Source organism: Saccostrea cucullata, unplaced genomic scaffold (genome assembly GCF_032062105.1).
Source record: "Saccostrea cucullata isolate Sc308-1 unplaced genomic scaffold, CSIRO_AGI_Scuc_v1 ctg4237, whole genome shotgun sequence".
Taxonomy (NCBI): Eukaryota; Metazoa; Mollusca; class Bivalvia; order Ostreida; family Ostreidae; genus Saccostrea; species Saccostrea cuccullata.
Genome location: NW_026931195.1, coordinates 17,399 through 39,538, shown reverse-complemented (window position 1 = coordinate 39,538; position 22,140 = coordinate 17,399). Strand labels below are relative to the sequence as shown.

The 22,140-nt window shown below is 33.3% G+C and overlaps 2 protein-coding genes across 2 annotated transcripts; both read left to right on the top strand.

Moving 5' to 3' along the window:
• Positions 1-1,847: 1,847 nt before the first annotated feature.
• LOC134231742 (zinc finger protein 664-like) lies at positions 1,848-8,796 on the top strand. The gene is made up of 4 exons (XM_062713704.1): positions 1,848-1,970; positions 2,523-2,606; positions 3,051-3,124; positions 6,952-8,796. The coding sequence occupies exons 2-4, from the start codon at positions 2,546-2,548 to the stop codon at positions 7,999-8,001; spliced, it is 1,185 nt and encodes a 394-aa protein (XP_062569688.1). The 5' UTR covers positions 1,848-1,970; positions 2,523-2,545; the 3' UTR covers positions 8,002-8,796.
• Positions 8,797-11,681: 2,885 nt separating this feature from the next.
• On the top strand, positions 11,682-19,412 carry LOC134231739 (zinc finger protein 235-like). The gene is made up of 3 exons (XM_062713703.1): positions 11,682-11,729; positions 15,931-16,029; positions 17,515-19,412. The coding sequence occupies exon 3, from the start codon at positions 17,956-17,958 to the stop codon at positions 19,177-19,179; it is 1,224 nt and encodes a 407-aa protein (XP_062569687.1). The 5' UTR covers positions 11,682-11,729; positions 15,931-16,029; positions 17,515-17,955; the 3' UTR covers positions 19,180-19,412.
• The last annotated feature ends 2,728 nt before the right edge of the window (positions 19,413-22,140 follow it).

The window sequence follows — 22,140 nt, the reverse complement described above, 5'->3', positions numbered from 1 at the left end:
TTTTGTCAAAACTCTAAATATTTCCAATACCCCCCCCCCCCCCCATGAAAAAATGAAGTATAGATACTGTATTCATTTCATAAATTTACGTGCTTTAAATCTAATGATGCTTATTATTTGAACCTAGTTCAGTGGTACCGTAGAAAATGTTAGCTGAATATGAATTTTCTTTTATAAGTAAACACTGGATGACATCAGCTAAAAAAGTTTTTTTTTAATTAATTATTTTACTGTGGTATATATACAATTCAGTTACCACTAGTCCACACTAGTACGTAATACACTTGTGTGTATCACAATACTTCCAAGGTAATCCCCTTTCCTAAACTAAAATATATTAAGTACAGAGTTAACCCCCTGCCCCTTTTTCTTTTTCTTTTTTACGGACGCCATAACAAAGGTCATTCCATTTTACAAACATTTCATAATAGTGTTGGTTTTCATAAATTCATAATTTTTCATGTGAAAAGCATGCATTATCTAAAATGGTAAATAAAGATATCTACTATTATATACAGAATTTTTATTTACTCGACCATCAATCAAGTTATAATCATTATATAGCTGGTGAGTGACTAGTTTAATATCAGCAATATTATTGGGGGGGGGGGGGATACCCCCTCCTCCTGGTTCCGCATGCCATGCATAATCTTTAATTTTTGTTTTTAGTTATAAAATAAGTAATGCTAACATATATAATCAATCAGAATAAAATTGAAATGTGCAAAAACACTTGCCAAGTGTTACATATTTTACTGCATGTATAATTTATGCTATACATTCTTCAGTAACTGTTGTAATGGTAAATTGTAAAAATTTCAATCACTCACCGTAATTAAGACTCATGAAAACGACAAAACTGAGGCTCAGACTGCTCCAAGTTTGTAATTTTCTGCTAGTCTTCTGTACATTGTTATTGAAAACAATGTTAGCAAACTACCGTTTATTCCTCCTATGTTAGAGAGCTATACCAAAGGGAGGTAATTTGAAGCAAAATTGACAGAAAATTATGGATTTAAATCAGTTGTCATATATAATTGCTTTAGTTGCCTGCAGATTTTTTTCTTGATTCTTCTAGAACAAATACTGTTTAATAAATTTCTTATGTTGATAAGCTTTAATGTGGTTGTAGATTTCTTATAGAGTACTTCAAATTTGCTGTTTTTAAAAGCAAAATAAACCTCCAAAAACTAGTTTTATTCATCAAAAGGTGAAGAGAATGTTAATACTCAACAGTTGTTAAAATAGAGTATATTCATATAAATAAAATAATAATTTGAAAAGCTTTTTTAAATGACTAGTAATAAAAAAGTATTTGTTTAACCATAAATTCAAGTGTCATGATAAAGTACAAAACACGCTATTTGAAAGGCGCGTGGTTTCCATAGCAACAATGCAAAAAATTATTTTTGGCTTGCCTTTTTCTATCATACCCTTTGTTCTGAAAATTTAAATATGAGTTTTAACCAAATCTGTTTCTATGCCACTTTCCACATTTTTTAACTAAATGCTCGATGCTTGCTGATTTTGACTCTTAATTAAATATATCTCCATCAAAGTTTGATTTGGGGGGCAATTATTGGTTATTACCGAATACATCCTTTGTGGAGAGTGACTATGATAGCCCTATGCTTCAAAAGGAACGAAGAGGATTTAGTAAGTAAGTAAATAAAAGCCATAGCATTTTTAAAGTGGAATCTTTTTTTTCATTTTCAATGACTGTCAAATTATGCATTTAAAGTCACATCGATCAGTACTTTCAGTACTTCGAATTTTCTGCGCGCAATGCTGATCGGGATCGGCATTTCGAGTGTTGTAAACAAAATATTGCAGGTATGGTATGCTGAAAAAAGATTGTTCGATTGTCATGTTGCTGGACAGAATAGCTCATACTAAAAGGGATATTCCACTGCCCCATGTAGGATCCCATTCCCAACAGACCCTTTTCATATGACATATTTTGCTTAAGAGTTAGTCCCTTTGTTTCCATCTTGTAGTAGGGCAAAGTCTTTGAGTAACTAATTTTAAACTTGCATGCAAAAAGTAAAAGTAAAATTAAAAAAACTTAAAATAATTCCTTCATCATTTGTACAGGATGGGCATTCTAACTCGGAAATCATGCATGGGGGGGGGGGGGGGTTGTTCTGATATTTCCTATATTTATTTGCAAGTCTGTTGATTATAGGTGGGGGTTTAGGTGGAGTTTCGAGGTGGAGATGGGCTTAAATTAAGAAAATTCAGTTGAATGACAAACAAAGCATGATAATTTATGTGTAAACGTCTTTCTGTGATATTTTAACTGTGATAGTTGGTTTAAGAGCTCTACAGAGCTCATGTTTATCGTTATGTATGTAGTATACAATGCCAACTTTAAATAAAATTTACTTACTTACTTACTTACTTAAAGAAGTTTGACCAGAAGGAAATTTTCTGATGAAAAATTTGCCACGATTTGTTATCTTTACCTGTTAACAGATTTTCAAAAATTAATGTAGATGTTTTGTTGAACAATTCTATTACAGGGGTTTTGAGCTATAAATAGATCATGATGGCAGAGTTGCCCACATCTTGTTCTGAAAATCTATTATCGGATGACCAATCTACTGGTAGGTTAACATATATATATAAAAGAAAATCATTTGTATAATATTCCGAAACAATTCATGAATTCTAAGGCACATTCATAAGTTCCATATTTGAAGTTAGCCAGTCAATAGGTCCTCAGTAGCCCCTTGCTTGTCGTAAAAGGCAACGAAATGGGGCGGTCCTTTGGATAAGACCGTATAAATTGAGGCCCAGTGTCACACCAGGTGTGGCACGATAAAGATCCGTCCCTGCTCAAAGGCCGTAAGTGCCGAGCATAGGCATAAATTTGCAGCCGATCACCAACATTGAATGGTGACGTCTCCATATCAGTGAAATATTCTGGAGAGGGACATTAAACAGTATACAATCAATCAAGCAATTCTTGGTCTCATCGATTTGAGTACATTTTTGTAATATTAAATAGATTTTGTGGCAATCTTACAGATAACATGCCTTGATTGTAGAAAAGAAAAGACCTTTTGGGAATCCTGATACTTCAAAAAGAGACAGAGAAACTCAGCAGCAGAGAACTATGGAGGTACATGAATTTATATTTTCCAGTTTGATATCATGTTCATATTAAGTAATCATTATCACCCAACCACAACAAATAATAAGTAGTTCAAAGCTGTTCCTTCAGCTATAGCACTTTGCATTTTGAGATGAAAGTTGTTAATAAGACAAAATGATCGAAGATAAATAGACATAAGACAGAAAGTTTGAAGAGTCAGAAACAGATATTTGCAGTATCTTTTTATCTATTCTTGTTTGAAAATTTATGAAGATAAACTATAATACATGTATAATCAGCAAATTAAATAGAAGAATATACTGGGGAAAAAATGAAAATATTTGAATATACTAGTTACTTATTAATTATATTTTTTAAAAAAATAAATGCATTGTGCAATGTTTTTTATATCAACTAGAGGTACTGTGAGCGATGAGCTCACTAAATGATACCCCCCGCTTTCCATATGGTTATAACAGGTGAAAATGTCCATGTTTTCCTGTGGCCGGGAAACCCAAATTATGTGTTGGATCAAAAAGTAAAATAGGAGGTGCACAATGGCAATATGTAATAAAGATTCTATGAAAGTTTCATCAAATTTCATTCAGTGGTATGAGAGGAGTTACGGATAAGAGATGGGTACCCCAAAGCGTAACAGACGGACGGACAGACAGACGGACGGACGGACGGACGGAATTAACGATTACTATATACCCTCCCGCTTTTCAAGCGGGGGGTATAATAATATTTATAAGTCTAAGAACCAAAATACAGTCACACCTTATTGTCCTAAACTCAATTGGACCAAGATTTCTGTAAACCAACTTTTATTCACGTTCGAGAATTTTTCACGAAGTTCGCGAGGGTCCTCGTTATCGCGAATATTTCTTGCCGCGAACTGGTCCTTAAAGACGTACAACACACTGGGGGAGATAACTCTTGCGATTTCAATTGAACGTTTGACGTGACGTCAAATTTAACGTCAAAAATAAAGCGTCAAAACGACGAGTAAAACGATCCCGATGCATATCAATCATGAAAGAAAATTGGGATATTGGGATTGGCTGTGATTGTGCGTACCATATTCAATCAATTAACTTGTTTTTTTTTTAATTAACCCGATTAAACTCCGTAAAAAGCAAGACATAAAATACCATCCCTTAATGTTTATTTCATTTAATTTCATATACAATAAATTGTATTTTTGATCAAAGCACAGCATTTTTTTTATTCTGGAAATTTTATTTTACATTGCCGAAATTCTCATCATGTACAATTGGCGATATAACATTCCGATTAATGGTCTTCATTACAATTTGTGCATACACGATATAAATATTGTTTTTCTTCTTTAATTAAATAAAACAACAATTTAAATAAACAAAAACATTTTACAATGTAAAATCGATGTTGTTCTCAGACCCTTACTGATCAAAGAGGAACAACTCTGAAAATGTAGGAGATGTTTATTTCCTTCCCTTTATTCACGGTTTTCCACAGAATCAGATACATTTACAGCATGACCTGATAAATCCGAGAATTGAATACTATAGACCTCATATACACAATGTAAGTATAGAATTGAAAAGAATTGTTCACTTGTACTGAAATTATCTGCATTTATGAATATCCTATTGCAGCAAATCGTAACTTTGACTTTCTGTCGACAATGTCGGTTCGCATTTCCTCGAATCAAAACAAAACGTAGCCTATAAGATTTTTAAAAATATCAATGTGCGATTTGATATTAATTGAAATAGATGAAGAGTTTAATGTTTGATATTTTGAAGTTGATGTGGACGAATACGGAATTTTCATTTTAACTTTACAACATGCTTTAGAAGCGACGACATTGAAAGAAATGCGTACAATATCATGAGGGGTGTATGTACATCTAATGCAAATGTCGATGTATCCCCACGGCCACATACAGTACTGTCTCGTTTGAAATAATGACATGAAAGAAACTACAATTATTCCATTTATATCACAGGAGAGTTGAACATACACCATTTTTAATGCATAAAATTAAAGAAATAAAATTAAAAATCAACATATTCAAGTTCAACAAAACTTGAATTCGTATCCAGGTTTCATGTGATATGGAATGCATAACGCATACGTATATGGATTAAACACTAAAATCTTTCAGTAATTTTTTCCTGATACATATAAAAAGAGTAGTCAATATTTATTCTGCATTCATGAACTTAAAAACTAATGCATACCTACGGGATTCTTGACGAAATACCAGTATATTTGCACTGTAAACGACGTTTCGTCAAACGATAATGGTCTGCGACGCAAAAAAGGAAGGGGTGGGGGTAATAGGGGTATTCAAAAATTGCCTAAAAATCTACATTTAAATAGGCTTTACATATGAGAACTTTTAAATTTGTAAGTTAATATATTTTTGAAGCAAAAGCAATATTCAAATTTAATTTTTTTGATGTGTATTTGTAGATTCATATAACAGAGTGATCGACCCCCGTCTGGAAAAACGAGCGGGAACGTGATTTATTGAGAAAGGGTGAGGGGGTAATTTTCCGCTATTAAATCAAAACTGGTCGTACAAAAATTATACAAAAAATTATTAATATTATTTTTACTACCAGCTACATAAAGAAAGTTTTTTACCAAAATTAAACGACAGGTTTTTTCACAAAAAAAATTTGAATTTGAAAAATACGCAATTTTCAAGGCTTAGAAAATTCATAGTTTTTCAGTTTAAGGTCTTTAAAAATTGTTTTGATGATATGTATATCAAAAAGATGACTATGTTTTTGTGTTAAATGGTTAAAGGAATAAGCCAATTAAATTTGACATTTATATCTAACGTGGTTTTTTTGAAAATCAAGGTTTAAGTAGTTCATTGATTAAAAATTTTCTCTCCTTGTAAACAACTAAAGGGGGTAACTTTTGGAAGTTCCTGTCCAAAAACCACTCGAACGATTTTGTCCAAAATATGCAAACATGCAGAAAATATACTCATGTAATAAATATACAAAAATAACGAAAATTAAACGACAGGAATTTTTGGTGTGTTGTACATCCTTAAAGGATATTGTCTACTAAAAACAGATGCAAAAGGGCTTGATCGCGAAAATTAATCGTCGCAAACTAGTTTATCCCTGGTAAATCGCGAAATAAAGTCGTCGCGAATAAAAGTTTGTTTACAGTAAACATCAAAGGGCTTAGTGAATATTGTACATGTACTTTGAAGGTTGCTCAATTATCAGACGGACTGAAAAATTAAGCAGCAATAACTGTTTCATTCTTTTTTTTGATGACTAGACATTTTAATCTGTTTAAGTAGGTCATGCCATTTTACCTGACTGTAGTGAGAATTCATGATAACGAGGTTAAAAACATAAATAAAGAGAAAAGGTGTTTGAAACCACAAAATTTTTACAACATATTGTCCACACTGTAACAACTTATCAGCATTTGAGACAGTTTCTTAATTTTTATATTCTGTTAAAAATGTATGCGTACATCTGTATCACAAAATAGTTTAATTTAAAATTTAAATGTTTACATTTCTATTTGTTTTCTCAGTGATAATGCTTCGAAAGTTAGATGAGTTGATTTCTTGTTAATTCAACTAGAATTTAAATTTTGCTAAGCAAAAGGTCATGAGCTATGAAGGTCAAAATACTTTGGCATATTCCATGTATTTTGTAAGAATCTATCATAAAGAATCCAAACACTGACTTAATGTGTAAATATTAAATAATGAGAAAGTTAATTTGCCAGATGACTTTTGAATTTATGTGTTTTGATTGACACAGTTATATAATAAATTCAAAAATACTTAAAGCAAGCATTGAAATATTTTTTTTTTTACATTATAGGTGGAGCAAGGGACGATTTCATCTAAACTGTGTATCGAAAGCAATGCTGAAAACTACTCACAATTCTCCAAAAGTGACAAACGAACAGAAAATTTAGTAGGTCATGATGGTACTCAGTCAAGTAAAAAGGGTCATGAATGTACCATCTGTGGAAGAATTTTAAGTCGAAAGGACCACTTAAAAGTACACATGAAGATACATACTTCTGATCGACCTCATCAATGTGAAATGTGTGGGAAAAGGTTCAACCATTTATGTAGCAAACGTAGACACTTGAAGACACATACAACTTATAAGTGTGAGTTGTGTGGAAAGACATTCAACAACTCACAAGACTTACAGATACACAAAGAAACTCATACTGGTGACAAACTTTGTGAAGTGTGTGGAAAGGCATTTAAAAGAACAGATGCCTTATATGCACATATGAGGGTCCACACCGGTGATAAACCTTATAAATGTGATGTGTGTGGAAAGGCCTCCAGTAATTCAAGTAACTTTCTCAAACACATGAGGATACACACAGGTGAAAAGCCTTATAAATGTGAAGTGTGTGGAAAGGCTTTCTCTGATTCAAGTTGCTTTCAGAGACACGTGAAATCACATACTAGCAATAAATCTTATAGATGTGATGTGTGTGCGAAAGTGTTTTATCAATCAGATAACTTACAGATGCACATGATGGTGCATACAAGTGATAATCCAAAAACACCTGATGGGCGTGACTGGACATTCACTCACGAGGGTGACTTAAAGAAACACATTTTGATACACAATGGCGAGGAACCTTCTGGAAGGTCATTGATCCATTCCGAACACTCAAAGAATCACCGGAGGACACATACAAGTGATAAACCGTACATGTGTGACGTGTGTGGGAAGGCTTTTGCTGTGGCGTTAAGCTTACAACGACACAAGAGGACCCATACCGATGATAAACCTTTATTTATATGTGAAGTGTGTGGAAAGGGATTTTTTAAATTAAGAACTTTAGAGAAACACAAGGAGAAACATTCAAATGAAAAGAAAATTGACATAATTATTCAATAAATTATTTAACATATTATTTTGTATTGATTATGTTGATAGTAATGTACATGTATGTACTGTGAAAGTTATTGTATACATGAAGGATACTTAAACATGGAGAAATCAAATGTTAAGCCACATTGAGAAATATGATCATCAATTATAATGTGATGCATTTCGGATATACTGTATACAGAGTTATTTTCGCCCTCTCACACTCGCAAACAATTAAGCCCCATTTTAAATTCGCCCAGTCATAGTTTTTTTAAAGAAATTTATATAGTGTATTCTTTGAATTTGCCCTGTTTTAAATTCGCCCAAATGAGGATAGGGCGAAAGGGGCGAAAATTTCCCTGTATACAGTATACACATGCAGTCAATTGATAGATGAGAAAGCTTTAAGGTTAACATAAGTACACATCAATATAAGAAATACAAATGTAACAAAAATAGATAGGGACAGAAAGGTATATCATGCAGCTTATCAGTTTAACATAAACAAACCAGTGAAGAAAACCAACTAGTTCAGATACTTAACATATTGTCTTCAGAGATGTAGAAGTTCCATTTTAATAAACTTTGATTTTGGGATTATCTTGAATTAATAAGCCGCAATATCCATACAAGGAATTGTTATCATTTCATATCATTTGAAATTAAAAAATTCAAAATACATGTAGTTGAACATTGTATGATGTTGTCCACCCTTCAAAATAGTGAAAATGTTTTTGTTTTTTTTTAAGATATGAAGCAATCTAAGTTTTTATCTTTTATAAAATAATAATATAGTTGAAATATGATTTGATCAGCAAGATACATGCATGATATTTCTGTTTGATTTTCTTGAAAATTTTCATATTAAAAATGCAAATTATATATTTTAATGGTGCCTTGCTTATGATGCTGGGTTTGATCTAAATTTTAGTATTAGGTCCCATTTCCTTTTAACAAACTAAACTTGCATGGATGCTACGTCTAAGGATGCACATTTCCAGGTTTATTTGGGATGCTCGATTTCACCTTTTTTCAGATAGTGACAAGTTAAAAGTTTTGGAGCAGGTTTATTCTAAAGTTACTATAAGCCCTATATTAACCTTGAACTAGCTACAGAGAGTACATCTAAGGATGCACACTACTGGACCTTACTTTGATTGCTCGATTTAACCTACATTTTTCAGATGAGTGACACGGATCAAGTTTTTGGAGCTTGCTCTTTCTGAAGTAACTACTTGTATAAGCCATACGTAAACCAAGGGATACACACTATCAGAGTTACTTCAGATGCTGGATGTCCTACAATTTTTCAGATGAATGACAAGGTTGAAAAATTGAGCATCCCCTGTGGACATGTGACACCCGACACGTGCTTCTTGTTATGTTCGGGAAAAGGGGAGAATCCGTGGACAACTCATTGTGTTAATAATGACCTTACAATCAGTTTGAAAAAAAAAATGAGCATATGACATGAAACTGTATTTGCTGGGAAGGTCATTGTATCGATCATAAAATTAAAGATGCCTCAGCAATTTGTATGTCAATAACAGTGGCAGATCCAGAAATTTTTAAAAGGGGGGGGGGGGCGACCACTTTGAGGTCAGTGTAGGGGCCCACACACAAAAAACATTGATTTAACAAATATTGTGTATTTTCTTGGACACAAAGGGTGGAGGGGCGGACCCCCCTCTAAATCGGCCAGTGAATAACCAACTAACAACGTTTTAGAAATTTAGACCAGAGTTAAGAAATCAGTCAGGGGTATCGGATTCGAAAGGTATATCCCCGTGTTGATATCGGAGACAGGAAGATTGAAATGATATTATGTCGATATACGGGTCATTTCCAGCTTAAGAAATAATTAAGGTGAAATAAAGACTTCCATATCAATTTGATATATATCCAAGGTATTCAAAATATCAGTGTTCCACTGTTCAACTGTAAGTCAATTAAATAGCATGGACGTCTTTCTTTTTAAAGGGGGGGGGGGGGCGCTGTTGTAAAAACTAATTTTACAAAAACTGAATCATTTATTTATTTCTCTTCCTGTACTTATTATTGACAAACTTTCCTCACTAAATAAATTTTAATTAAGATATCTTTTAATTGATATCGAAATCAAATGTGATAAGTAAGGTTTAAGCAATATGAGCTGCGACTTTGATGTGGGAATGTTCTGGCGCAATATATATTGATAATAGATAATAAATATATCCATGGCAGAAAAAAATAACGTTAATAATCTTCTGTTAATTGTTGATATTTGTGGTGGAAGAACTATTAATTTACAAGATTCAATTGAATCAAAATTAATTTCTTGTCGTCCTGTACAATAATGATATATAAAACTGTATATTGTATTGTATATAGAAGTCTTTCTTCTGCTTTATTTTAGTATAATGGGTCATAAAGGTTTAAAATCAGTTAAATACATTTTTTTTATTTATTTACAGAAACAACACATTACATATATGTTCGGAAGCAAACATTTAAATATATTTAAGGTCAGACGATACGTTCCTCAAAAATATATAACTTTTCCAAGACTTTGTCATTGAATAAAAGGTACTTAAGCATATTTCCTGAAATAGACTTAGGGTACCTTACCAGGCATTTGGACAAGATACCACAGGTTGATATTTCTTCTATATCCCATATGGGTAATCATCTGAATGGCCTAAATCACAATTTTTTTTATGTATTTATATTTAAAACATATTGAAAACTGTGTAGAAATCACAAGGCAATGACAAATATGCATAATTTTTGTATAACACCAATAGATACAAAAGATACATTTGAGGATCGTGTCGTCTGACCTTAATGGCACTCTCACATACAGACATACACACACTTACATACAAGGTGAGACACACACCTACAATATTACATGTGGAAGGGGTGTGTGAAATAAATATGTCAGTCTTACATAGGTTACAATATAACAATAGTATAAAACTCCTATGCTTAATCATTACTTTGAAAAAGACATTTCCAATTTGACCATCTTTTTTCTAATTGTTCAACATCATATAATTTTTTTTTCTAGAACAAAATAATTATTTAGGTACAATAATAAATCATTAAATAAAATGGTTCACTTTTTTCTTGATAACACATTTTAACAGCAAAATAAAATGTTCAAAAATACAGCTCCTGTTGCTTAAAGAGAACAATAGCTATAATCAGGATGACCTGTCTGGAGGTTTTAAGGATGGTAAATATTGACAACTTTATGAAATCCTTTAAATGCACTTGGGTCAAAAGACTGTTGACTGCAGGAAACAAACATGCATATAGTTTGATATATTCCTGACAGTTAATGGAAATGATGTTATAAAAGAGGTTTTGGATTATAGAGATGAATATATCTCTATAAATGTCATAGTGGCAACGAACAATCTTTTTTGGTCTGGTGTTTTTAGTTCTTGGCAATATAACTTTTCTGGCCAACTTGGTTCTTAAGAACTTTGAGAAGATTTTTTTAATGAACCCATCCTATTTTTGTCTTTTCTTGATTATCTCCCCTTGTGAAGGAACTTGTCCTTTATTTTTACAATTCTGCCCTTTATTCGAGGATGCTTTGTACCAAGACTGGTTAAAATTGGCCCAGTGGTTCTTTTGAAAAAGGTTTTGGTTCGGGTGAGCTAAAAAGCGTTTTGCATCACAATAATAGGGATCGGGATCGTCATTTTGATTTTTGTACACAAAGCCAGACAGAGATCGGTATTGATCAACAAAGGATCAATTATCAGGTAATTTCTTACCCTATTTAGTAGTATAATTTGATAAATACATGTATCCAAAGAGCTGTGCAATAAACGTGTTCCTTTTAAAGTATGTCAGTGGAACGAGTGAAAAGGAAATATGTGAGAATGTATGGCTCAAAGGCAAGCGGTAAAACTAGTACGGCTACTAGGGCTAGTCCCGACTTTTCTATATTCTGATATATATACATTTGTGGTATCTTTCCATTATATAAACATACAGAGAGAAAATATCTTCAATTCTGTATGAAGTTTGTCAGAGGTCAGAGGTCAATACGTGACCTAATCACACGGCGCAATAATATCTACCGGTACATGAATTATAAAATGACCTGCTCTGCTTGCTTTTCATGTATAAAAATGAATAAAATAAGCAAGTAAAATAACAATGTTATTTTATTTTAAATGTAAACAAGTATTTCATACAGTTTTTGGGCCATCGATTCAACCTGTGTACATAGAGAAAACTAGGAGCCAAGCGTTTGTTTACATTTTTCTTCACTTTTGTCAGTTGCACAGTCTCTAACGTTCATCCTTATTTTTTGGATAGACCTTTGGTTAAATTTTCATGATAAACTTTTATTTTATCTTTAAATTTTACTCACGATAAATGTGTAAATCTGTTGGAAAATATCTTTGCAATCATGCCATGAACAGCTGCCAAACACCTCGGCGTTTTCGTAGTTCAATGTAAAGCTGTCGCCAGTGTCTCCGTGTTTATCAGTGTTTTACGATAAGTATGCCTTTAGTTGCTGAAACCGTGGAATGTTTTTGATCAAATTGCAAATTAACTGGATCGAACAAGTGTCTCAGTCCATGATCCATCCATCCCTTTCCAGCGACCGAAATTCCTCCAACTTTTTATCATCAAACTTCGGACGTGTTTCTTGTGTCTTTTCAGCATCGATTATCATTTTTCACGAATAAAATATTCCCAGACAACAATCTGTTCACTATTACTGATCACAAGCAGCCTTTCACAAAATATTCCCTTTGAAATAGATTCCTTAGCCTAACGAATTCGAAGCGTAACCGCCATGCAAGCCGATTTACACCCTGCGTCATTTTTTCAAAATCTACGACGAACGGTTAGTGCAATAAATAAATTCGAAAATATTCAATTGTCTGTCTCAAATGTATATATAAGAAATAAATAAATAGTTTATAAACTTCAATGGGAATTGAAGTGGGTCGGTACATGATCAAATCTTCTGAGAAGGCCTTCGGCCTTCACAGGATTTGATCACGTGACCGACCCACTTCAATTCCCATTGAAGTTTATAAACTTGTTATTTATTTCTTAAGTATAGAGTACAGTAGCGCTTCATTCATTCAACGCATTCATTCATTTCTGTTTTGAAAAACATTCACCTATACTTAAATATTTTTAATTTCTGACTCTGTTCCAGTCAGCGGTTAAAAACAATGGCAAAAATTCATATAATGATATATATGGAGATAATGAACAGTGTTATCCTCTTCACAGTAATTGTGGTATTGCTGTTCTGCAGGGCAAATTAATAACGTTTGGCGGAGTTTTTGTTAAAAGATAGATAAATGACTTTTGGTTTATTGAAACATCTGCTTTTTCGTCATATTTCACCAAAATATATCATTTTGCCATGCAAAGGAGCAGTACCGCACTTATCACGAAAGGGTCTATTTAAGTGAAAAAGTCCATAAAACAATACAAAATAAAAGAGGAGCAAACACGGACCACCAAAACATCAGAGGTGGGACAGGGGATGACAAATCCCATTGCCTGATGCTCGGGGCTAGTGAATTTTAGGGGTGGGCAAGTGAAATTTTATCAACCACTTGCCCGTGGGCAAGTGACTTATCAAAAATAGAATTTATTTGTAGGCCATAAATTTAAAGCTGGGCATAGGGGCTTGTATGATTTACTCAGCATTTGTCTTCCTCTTATTTTTAAATATCTATAAATACAGACTGAATTAGTTTATGGTAGGGCAAGCAAAAATTCAGGTAGGGCAAGTCAATTTTGACCATGTACTTGCACTTGGACAAGTGCCTTAAAAATCTATTTGTCAGTCCCTGTGGGATCAGGTGCCAAGGAGGAGTTAAAGTCATCACGTTTATCAATAAGCTTGGTTGTTAGATTACCAGTTAATCTTTGTTGAGATTCTGCTGGGCTGGATATATATTTTTACTGATGTCTACAGAATCTCTGGACTACCATTAATTATTCATGTCTGGAAATTAAACCCCAACTTCAGTCAACTATAGAAAGAATTTTTCACAAAGGCAACACTGCTGTTCACTTCAGTTTAGTCATTTGGTTGTTTATTTGACTCTGTCACCATTCACTGAAATATCCATTTAAAATGTGGCCTCTGTAATGAAATTGTTTTCCTCCTCGCATAAAAGAGTTTCTATAGTTTGTTTTCTTTAGATTTGGTGTTCAATACAATAGCCACAGTTGATAGTTGTTTAGATTCACATGTAAAGAAAACAAACTATAGGAACTCTTTTATGCGAGGAGGTAAACAATTTCATCATGGGAGCCATATTTTGAACAGAAATTTCACTGAATATTTACATGTTGGGATTAACATGCCTAAACGGTAAGCAATGTAGAAATAATATGTTTTACGGTGTGACCGTTGGGGCGAGCGCAGTTGTACCACCAAAAACACTGTAAAAATTGATCAGCCACTTCAAATATCAAGGCGCACGAGATATCTCGACTAACTGTGACGTCACACGACGTCACAGAGCTTGTCGGAGCTTACGGAGACAACCGAGCGTCTGTTTGAAACTATAGACCTAGTGCAATTTTGGTTGAAAAACATTGTAGAGTTATTTTTTGTTTCTTTGAAAGATTTCCACAAACTGTTCTAGCCTTTTACTAGTATGTTTTACGTTATTATTTTATTTATTTATTTATTTGCGCAAAGGACATTGGGTAGTGCGGGAATTCTGGGAATGTTGCACAGAGAAATTTGGCTGACGTATGTACAGATTTCAATCCGAATTTCCTCTGTTCTTACACGTTAGTCTATTGAGCTCGCTTTGCGAGCGTCGCTTCGCGACACTCGCTGCGCTGGCTAATAGTGACAGAGAGTCAATTAAACAACCAAATGACTATACTGAAGGGAACAGCAGTGTTGCCTATGTGAATTATTCTTTCTATAGACTACGGGGATTTACCCCGGATTTTTATCCATAAACCCTGAGGCCGAAGGGTGTATGGAATACAACCTGGAGTAAATCCCTGTACACCATTGATTGGACCTGGATAACAAATTTATTTCCTTTGTACCCATAAAAATGCTTTGTAAGTTACATTAGAGTCTAATAAAGTGTGTCTCAATCTATCGATAAAATAAATACTTATAGTAGGCATCATGACATCTTGTTATTTGGTTTTTATCATAGAGAAAGTATGCATTGTGATGTCACATTTTATTTTGACCTGGCTCAAGTCGAATGCATGGAAATTTACATTCGACTTTGTAATCAATCAAAGCTCGTGTTACAAGCTACATCCGAAATAATGTCATTTATTTAAAAGAAATAAAAAACAAAAAAAGAAGCTACTTTATGGTAATGTACCTTACTAAATAATTTATATGAATCATATTTTTAGACTAACAAATACTAGTCTTGTTAGTCCAATACCAGCTAATAACTAACATGAATTTAAAATGACATAACAGGATACTGTGAGATTTTTATTTGTGACTGTCAACATGGTCAATGTTTGTTACATTTTGTTGGTCGTAAGGACATACTGTAGAAGCACAAATTTTCTTGGGCATAAAATTTTGTTGTTTTGTCATCAAAAATAATTTTGTGTGCAATTAATTACGTTGTTTTAGAACTAATCCTCTTCAATATATAGTCAGATAAAATTTCATGTGGGATTTAATTTCGTTGAATTTTGTTAACAACGAAATAAACAAAATTTAATCCCCCACAAATATTTGTGCTTTTACAGTAATTTCATGAGTAACTCATACATGCCATATATTCAGAAGATCCAAGGAATAGATATATTGACAAAGTAGTTGTTAGTGGGGATGTAATTTCTGTGATGGATATTGGAGTCTGAGACTTAAAAAATCCATAAATATTATAGGTCCCCCTAGAAAATCATGGTGATTTCACAGTACTTATGATTACAAATGTGTTTCTTCTTGAGAATGATTTGCTTAATCTTTTTCAGGTTTAGAGCAGATGTCCAGTTTATATGGTCGTTAAGTCAGAGGTCGCTACCTTGCATACACAGTGTCCAAATATCCAGTATTTGATGATGAATCTTCTGGTATATATACAGTTAATTCTCGATAAACCGCCACCTTTTGTAATTTAGAAATCACGGCGGTATAATGAATTTGGCAATGAATTGAATTTCCCATCATCTGGAAAACAAGAAGTAGAGTTACCGTTCTTAGAAATACCATTTAGCGTTTCTATTCTTCTTATTACATGTATATGTATATAAAAACTGATTGAAAATACTTTAAGTTATTTTTTTTAATGTACAAATTCGCTAAAACAAAATGTGCAGTTATGAAATAAAGACAAGTACATGGGTGTGCATTTAAATCTGCAGTTCTGCTATTGAAAAAAAAAAAAAAAAAAAAAAAAAAAAAAGTGCTGGGTCGATCGTCGTGATATATTCCCGATAGTAAGTAAAATGAATTCTTGAATAAATTTATTGTTTATGGCAACATTGTTAATTAAACATTCACAATTTATACCGTATAATTATTTGTTCAGCAAATGTTGCAATGTTTAGAGCAGAGATCATCTAAATTATATAGTTATCGGCGTACTTTAACAACCACCGCTTTCGTGGCAAAGCCGTGACTAAATGATTTTTATTAAACAGAAAACAAAATTATTATAACAGTTCATGTTAAAATCTTTGTTTATTTAGTTCTTGTTTAATTACTTAATTACAGGTACCTTGTCTGCCTTTGCATGCTTTACAACTGGGATAGTGTCAACCAATTAGCCGCGCTTCACTGACCACACGCACCTGTGGCGGTATATCGAGATAATTGACACTTAAAAATGGACATTTGTTGTGAAAACAGGGTGGCGGATGGCGGTATGCGAATTTGGCGTTATAAAGAGAATTTTATATAGCAGGAAAAACGTTCTTGGGAAATCATGGCGGTATTGCGAAAATGGCGATGAATCGAATGGCGATAATTCGAGAATTGACTGTAGATATAAATAGAAACAAAAACACTTATTTTTTTGGAATGAATTTATGAAATAACAATTCACAATTCCTAAGGGAAATTCATGAGGTCATTGTTTTAATTGTGTCAGAGGACCATTTAAAAGAAAGAAAATATTTATAATACAACATCCTATTTATATGATATTAAATAACATGATAAATGTGATGGAAGATTCGGTGTCTTGTTTTACAACAAGCTCCCTCATTTGAGTTGTCTGTCTTACAGCTAGTAGTGCAAGCCATACTTGACAACATTTTGTGTTCTCACTCTTTGATAAAATCATTCAAAATTTCAGAATGGAAGCTTACTTGATCAACAAAACTGATCTAGTTCAAATATACATTTTTCCTATGTTTTTAATCACCCCCTAAGGCAATGATTCTTAGACTAACAATTATAATTACTCATTTTATTTGTATGAAGTAACATAAATTTATTTGAAAGTTTGTAGATTTCTGACACAAGTTTGTAGTCTTATCTTAGATTTTACATTTCACAAGACAATAACCTTTATCTAGTATTACAATTTATTTCTACCTTTGTCACATTTTTAGGGGAGGAAATAAAGCTTATTCATCCAAATCACACACTCAAAGTGATGCTGGAAAGTTTAGCAATTACAGTCCTGAAAATAGCCAACCAATTGCAGTGCTGATAACAACCAAACAATACCAGTCCTGAAAATAGCCAACCAATAACAGTGCTGATAACAACCAACCAATACCAGTGCTGATAACAACCAACTAACTACAGTGCTGATAACAACCAACCAGTAACAGTGCTGATAACAACCAACCAATTACAGTGCTGATAATTACCATCAAACAACACTTGGGCAAAAGCATTTTGAATGTATCACCTATGACTCATTCAGAACATGTAGGGAATCACCCCAAGACATATACCATTTAAATACCCTCTGCATGCTATTTTTCCTGGAGAACATTATTTGAAAAGACATATGAACACGCAACTTGTATAGCAGTTTTAAAGAGATGCATCAGTACACCAGTGGAGAAAGCCAAATGAATGTAACATTCTGCTTGAAAACCTCTACCTGTTCAGATGAACTACCAACACAAATGGGGACAGATACAGGTAAAAAACTGTTTAAGTGTGAGATTTGTGGAAGTGAGCTGAAGGAAGCAGGAAACTTAAGGAAACACATGAGGATACATACAGGTGAGAAACCGTATGTATGTGGTCTGTGTGGAAGGGCATTCAGCTTATCGAGTTCCTTAAGAACACACATGAGGACACATACAGGTGAGACACCTTTTAAATGCGAGGAGTGTGGGAAGGCGTTCATGCAATCAAATGCTTTACGCAGACACATGTGGACCCATACAGGTTATAAACCTTTTAAATGTGATGTGTGTGGGAGGTTATTTATCCAATCCAGTGTCTTAGAGATACACATGAGGACACATAGAGCTGATGACAAATGTGATGTGTGTGGGAAGACCTTCAAGAAATTATCTCTTTTAAAGAGACACATGTTGAGTCATTCAGATGATGAACCTTATAAATGTGAAGTGTGTGGAAAGACATACAAGGACATACAGAACTTAAATCTACATATAAAGACACATACAGGAGATGAGCATTATAAATGTGATGTGTGTGAGAAGATCTTCTCTTTATCTCAGCATTTTAAGTCACACATGAAGACCCATGCAAGAAACTTTTTCATTCAGTCGGAACAATCGCAGATGTACTTAAAGACCCATGCAGATGGAGAGTCTGCAGAGAGTGATGAGATTGGGAATTCAGAGAGAGAAGGAGACAATTCTTGTGATGTGTGCGGAAAAGTACTGAGCGATTCAAAGGGTTTACAAAGACACTTGAAAATACATGAAGGAGAGAATCCATATTCATGCTATATCTGCAGGAAAACATTTCGTGAAATGGCACACTTGAAAAGACACGCAAAGACGCATACATCTGAAAAAGCTCATAGTTGTGATGTGTGTGGGAAGGAGTTTAAATATCCAGATGGTTTACGAAGACACATGAGAATACATAGCGAAGAAAAACCTCATTCATGTGATATTTGCGGGAAAGCCTTTCGTGAAAGGGCACACTTGAAAAGACACACACAGACACATACATCCGAAAAAGACCATAGCTGTGAGGAGTGTGGGAAGGACTTTAAATATCCAGATAGTTTACAGAGACATATGAAAACACATCAAGAAGAAAAAGAAGAAACAACCTAAGTTTATGTGATATAATTAGAAAACTTTGAATTCAAAAGACACATAATTACACATTTGAAAAATTATCATGAGAAAATATAATTATTGAGGTGAAACAAAAACAAAACAGAAAATTAAATCTAATTTGTGTGGGAAATTAAAGAAATTAAAATTATAGAACTCATGTGTATATTGAGCATGTTGAGAAGACGCTCTTACAGTCAGAAGGGATATAAACAGGGCGACAAAATTCTTAAAAAATATATTTATAAATGGTATCAGAAACACGTGGTGTTGTTTGTTTACGTGTTCAGGAAGTATTTATAGTATCTAAAATTTGATTGGGTTGTAACGATTGATATGAGTTCAAATGAAATCATGCGGAACAGGTAGTTTACCTGTGTCCAGGTATTAAGAATTAGAGGTTATTCGAGGTTTCGCAGCGCTTAGTGCAACAAGTTCCCGCCCACCCACCCTACTTTCTAATGTATATATCTGATATGATTTAATATTTTCGTTTTTTATTAGGGCCCCGCAAGAATTTGCGGGTGCCCTATAGTAATCACTCTGTCCGTCCGTCTGTCTGTCTGTCTGTCTGTCCGTCTGTCACTCTTCTGTCCACAAATTTTCTGTTTTTTTCTAATAACTTTTTTTATGGTTGCCCAATCAAGTTCAAATTTGGTATGGTAGTTAAGTAGGCAGAAATACATATTTTGATGCTAAGTTTGGTTCTCTATGTCTTCTGGTTTGGAGCTGGGGTGGTGGGGTAGATTCCTTAACTATGCATAAGAATGAATGGGCAACTTTTTTTATGGTTACCCAATCAAGTACAAATTTGGTATGGTAGTTCAGTAGGCAGAAATACATATTTTGATGCTAAGTTTGGTTCTCTATGTCCCCTGGTTTGGAGCTGGGGTGGTGGGGTAGATTCCTTAACTTTATATACGAAAGCATTGGCAAAGAGAGATAACTGCTGAAGATGTTCCCATTGTAAACTGAATGCTGCTATGAGTCCCTTGGGATTAATTAGCTTTCCTCCTGAAGAAAATCCAGAGCATTATCTTTATCTGTCAAATTGAGATGAATTACCACCTCTGTCTGCAAATGAAGTTTGTTTTGAAGTTAAGTCAATTTGGAATGCTATGAACACTCTGAAATGTGGATTTAAATATAAATTTTTATAATTTATTTTTGTTTAATACCACAGGTAGTTATGATTTCATTGAATTCTAATAACAAGAAATAGATTAAAGAAGATTTTTTGATTTACTTTAAATTTGTCACTTTATGTTAATTCAAGAATATTATTAATTTTTAGGATAGTTGTATAAAAACCCCATTATATCATTAATACTGAAAAAGTTCTTATTGTAACATTAGAAGAAAATGATGAGAGAGGTACAATTAATCCCTTGGGATTAATTATCTAGCCTGCTGCAGAAAATTTAGTAGGCTTTTCTTTATCTGTCACTTTAAGATTAATGTAAACCTTTGTCTGCAACTGCTGTTTGTTTGAAGTTAAGGTCAAGCCTTCATGATATTTGCATTCATTGAAGGCTGGCATTTTATATAACCTAAGCTTCATAATTGTTTAAATATACATTCAATGTTAAGTTGTTCTTTACTGCCTAATGTAAATACAAGGATATTATTTTCAGGTTTTTGAATATTCAGGAATTATCTTGAAATTTTAAGAATACAATTGCTGTTGCTGTTGCTTATTCTTCGTACATTTTTTAATCATTCCGTAAGCTGCACCGGCTATTAATTCTACCCCATGGCGGGGCCCTTGCTGACTGGTCAGTTTTCTAGTTATTGAGGTGAAACAAAAATTAAAGAAATTGAAATTATAGAATTCATGTGTATTAATTGAGCATGCTGAGAAGACGCTCTGACAGTCAGAAGGGATACAAGACAGGGCAACAAAAGTCTTAAAAAGTGTCATTTTTTTTCCAGAAAAAACTCAAGTGTGACAAAATTATGTAATTGAAATATTAAAAACCAGAAAAAATTAAAACATATTAACGCTCTCAGAGTTAGTGAAGATTCTTAGTTATATATCTCATGGTACAAGTAACATGAGTAAGGTTAGTGCCACACAAGGGTATCAAAATTTTACATGAAATTACCCCACACCATACCCCACCCCCAATATTTTTTTAAAACCTCAATCTGCAAACATTTCTACCAGTATATTTTTTTTTCATTCATTTTGAACTCTGGGGTAGAGTTGGATAAGATCAGTATAAAATTTTGCACAATGCAGGTCTGTAGGGAAAAAATTCTTCTAAACTCCTTAAGGCCATGCAAATGACATTGGTATTGAAGCATTCCTATGGTATATGGATTTGAGGCAACTTATGTCGACTTGAAAAATTCCTTAAGACATTCCAGAACACACACATATATATATGATATATCAAAATAATAATTTTCAAGAGGGACATTAAACAATATACAATCAATCATTTATGTTAATAACCCTATTTAAAGAATAAGCCTGAGGGCCAAAAAAGTGAACTGGCTATAAAAAAAATATATCTTTAAAATTCATTAAAAATAGGTAATTGGAAAATCAGAGGAAATTGTATTGGGATAAATGATAAGTTTAAGGTTCAAATTCTAATTATTTATTTCAAGTAACAAAATTATTTCATTATGTCTTAATCTTGACTCGAGTTCTGTAAATTGTAATATCAGACTTTATGTAACATCGTCTCAGTACTTTCAGCTCTTTGATTATAACAGATCGGGATCGGCATTCACTTCGCCTTAGCGCAAAGTGCCCGTGGCATTCCTTACTTTTTTTTTTGTTGACACTTCGGCAGGTATTTTCTAAGTTTAACAATATTTAAAAGAAAAAAAAATGTTTTAGAGACATAGTTAAATGTTTTTACCATAACGAAGAAAGATATCACTGAAAAAGATTGTTTTTACAGGGACACTGGATTGTTTATATAATAAATTTTGCACAACAGGCTG

Bases quoted from the DNA above. Each gene is read 5' to 3' on its own strand.
- LOC134231742 (XM_062713704.1), top strand. From the start codon at position 2,546: ATGATGGCAGAGTTGCCCACATCTTGTTCTGAAAATCTATTATCGGAT. The intron at 2,607-3,050 runs GTAGGTTAACAT...CCTTGATTGTAG, and splicing joins ATCGGATGACCAATCTACTG to AAAAGAAAAGACCTTTTGGG. The intron at 3,125-6,951 runs GTACATGAATTT...TTTACATTATAG, and splicing joins AGCAGCAGAGAACTATGGAG to GTGGAGCAAGGGACGATTTC.
- LOC134231739 (XM_062713703.1), top strand. From the start codon at position 17,956: ATGCATCAGTACACCAGTGGAGAAAGCCAAATGAATGTAACATTCTGC.